The sequence below is a fragment of the Cyprinodon variegatus genome, unplaced genomic scaffold (assembly GCF_000732505.1).
Source record: "Cyprinodon variegatus isolate N-32 unplaced genomic scaffold, C_variegatus-1.0 Scaffold331, whole genome shotgun sequence".
Classification (NCBI taxonomy): domain Eukaryota; kingdom Metazoa; phylum Chordata; class Actinopteri; order Cyprinodontiformes; family Cyprinodontidae; genus Cyprinodon; species Cyprinodon variegatus.
Window position 1 is genome coordinate 571,697 of NW_015150784.1, and position 2,604 is coordinate 574,300.

At 38.4% G+C, this 2,604-nt stretch overlaps 1 protein-coding gene across 1 annotated transcript; it reads left to right on the forward strand.

Moving 5' to 3' along the window:
* Window positions 1–655: 655 nt before the first annotated feature.
* Window positions 656–1,934, forward strand: LOC107091286 (heat shock protein beta-1-like). The gene is made up of 3 exons (XM_015385115.1): window positions 656–1,114; window positions 1,246–1,309; window positions 1,557–1,934. Exons 1-3 carry the CDS (start codon window positions 724–726, stop codon window positions 1,732–1,734), a joined length of 633 nt encoding a protein of 210 aa, XP_015240601.1. The 5' UTR covers window positions 656–723; the 3' UTR covers window positions 1,735–1,934.
* The last annotated feature ends 670 nt before the right edge of the window (window positions 1,935–2,604 follow it).

Sequence of the window (2,604 nt, forward strand, 5' to 3'; positions counted from 1 at the left end):
TGCTTCATTACTTAAACAACTCGTCATCAACAAAGATGCAGCTGTGAAATTCCTCACCGATACCTGAATTCACCATTCCCTCCATCCATCACATTGTCTGAGCTGTAAACACATCTTGTGCCTGTGTTTGCGTTTCCTTCTTCTTACCTATTTACAATGAGATCATTTTGTTTTGCCCTTTTATTTCAGTCTTAAGTGTGGTGACTGGAAGTAACTCCCTTGTTAACTGTGTGACTTTAAATGAGCTGCTGTTCCCTCACATAACAGACTGCAGTGGTTTCTGTGGACAAAGAGCACCAGTATGTGACAAGACTGCAGAGGCCAGAGCTGAATAAACAGGCTGCTTGCTGCTTCCAGAGTCATAACAGTAAGAGTCAAGAGTTATAAATACGAATGATTAGCATTGTCCTCTCTATGTCCCGGGGCAACAGAGGGCCATCACTTACTCATCGTATATCAAGCCATTCTCATGTCTTACATCACATCTTCTACTGTGCAAGTGATACATTTAATCAGCCGCATATATAAAGTGTGTGTACCCAGCACTGCAGAGTAGTTTCTTCCTCGGACCTCCTCCTCACTTGTTGTTACATGTGAGCAATAACCTACAGCTGCTCTGTGGTTCAGTGATTCAGTTCCTACACTTGTTGGTCTCATCGGGGAGCAAAAGGAGTTTCACTTCAAACACCCCTGTTCTTCGTCCCTGAGCTTATTTTTAAGGACATGGATGAGCAAAACAAACTTTTATCCCGCCCCATCTTCCGCAGAGATGTGGCCTGGGAATCTTTCCCGAACTGGACCCAGCCAAGCCGTATCTTTGCTCAAGATTTCGGGCTCCCTCCTTTCCTGGAGCCCAGTGACCTCGACTGGCTTGACTGGGCAAAAAAGAGGCTAGCATCCGTCTCTTGGCCGGGATTCACACAGTCCCCACTTCTGCCTCCGTTTATCAGCCAGCCTCGCGATGAGCAGGACAAAAAGAAATCGACACAACTAACAACTGGTGTGTCAGAGATGCAAACTGATCAGAATAGCTGGAAAATTTCTCTAGATGTCCATCGCTTCTTACCAGAAGAGATAATGATCACAACCAAGGATGGGTACTTACAGATATCAGGTAAGGCACCTTGTTCTTAGTGGATTTACAGTTACAAGTATGTGGAAATGGAGCAAATATGCAACAAAATATTTTGTATTTTTGAGGATTTTGTGTGCTAACATTCTATCAAAAAAATGTGTGTTGTCAAGGAACTCATGAAGAAAGGCAGGATGAGCATGGAGTGGTTAAAAGGTGCTTCAGTCGTAAATACAAGTAAGTTGTCTGAAAAAAATTAAACCACTATAAAAAATCAGACCGTACTACATAACTTTTGTAATTTTGAGAACAAGGGAGTAAGCAACCCACAGAGTGAAAGAGGTAGATTCTGCAGCATTGATACAATGACTTTCTGTCTGTATATCGATATATTCTTAGATGAAGATTACTTTAACAGCTTAACCTTAAAAAACATTTGATATATTTGCTTACTGTGTTATGTATCTATTTATCTTCATTAAAGGTTGCCACAGGGGGCAGATTTGCAGCACATCAGTTCAGCGCTGTCTGATGGAGTCCTATATGTGGAGACTCCTGTCTCTGGCACACCTCTCAACAACCCGAGCAACGAGATTGTTGTCCCAGTTCAGATCAAACAGACAGAAGAGGGGGAGAAGTGTGCAACAGACCCATCTGTGTGATGCAGCCTAAAGAGATGAGGAACTTTACTGGTGGATCTTTTATCATAATTTACTACATTTTCCTGACTTGCAAAGCTGTAACTTCTCAGCTTCTCTAGATCCTTTTTAGATATTTAAAATCAGATGATCACTTCCCAAAACTTTTTCTTTAAAGCACAAAAGTTTTCAAACATTTGATGTGAATAATAATCCACATAATGCTACCCTAAAATTATATAATATACAATTTAAATAGGCTTTTAACATCGGAATAACGAATAATGAATAACACATTTTTGATAAGTATGGTTTAATTGTTCTTTGCAGTACCTTTTCTAAATGTCTGATCAATTTCTATGTTTCTCTCTGTAGGCTTATTTAAGATTATTAATTTGCTCCTTTCAAAGAATGATAAGGCTGTTAAAGGTTGATCTGAGCTTTTATTCAGCCCTGAAATGACTATTTTAGTACATAAATCCTATCCAACATTAGATTAACAAAATTATTGATAGTTAGACATTGTATCCCACTGTTGCTAAATATTCTACTAAATATTATCCAGCCACTTGAGGGCACTCTTAGGGAAATATAATTTCTGTCTTAAACAGAAACAGAAACAGAAAGCTCATAATGCAGATGAACATAATTTCACAACATAAACTCACTTTATCTTCACTATTCAGAATGGGATTCTATGACTTCAGGCAACTTGGCAAGATGGTTTGATTTAAACTCACCAAAAAGGAAGCTTTTTTTTATTTTTTATTTTTAGATGTAATGGAATGATTAAGAATGATACAGAACACCAAAATGAAAGTATTATCTTTAAATTAAATTTATTATAAGTTTTTTTTTCGTTTGTGCATGGCTAGAAGAAAACAACCGCAGCAT

Excerpts from the sequence above, each read along its gene's own strand:
- LOC107091286 (XM_015385115.1), top strand. The coding sequence starts at position 724 with ATGGATGAGCAAAACAAACTTTTATCCCGCCCCATCTTCCGCAGAGAT. Across the intron at positions 1,115-1,245 it reads TGGGTACTTACAGATATCAG|GAACTCATGAAGAAAGGCAG; the intron begins GTAAGGCACCTT and ends TGTGTTGTCAAG. Across the intron at positions 1,310-1,556 it reads TGCTTCAGTCGTAAATACAA|GTTGCCACAGGGGGCAGATT; the intron begins GTAAGTTGTCTG and ends TCTTCATTAAAG.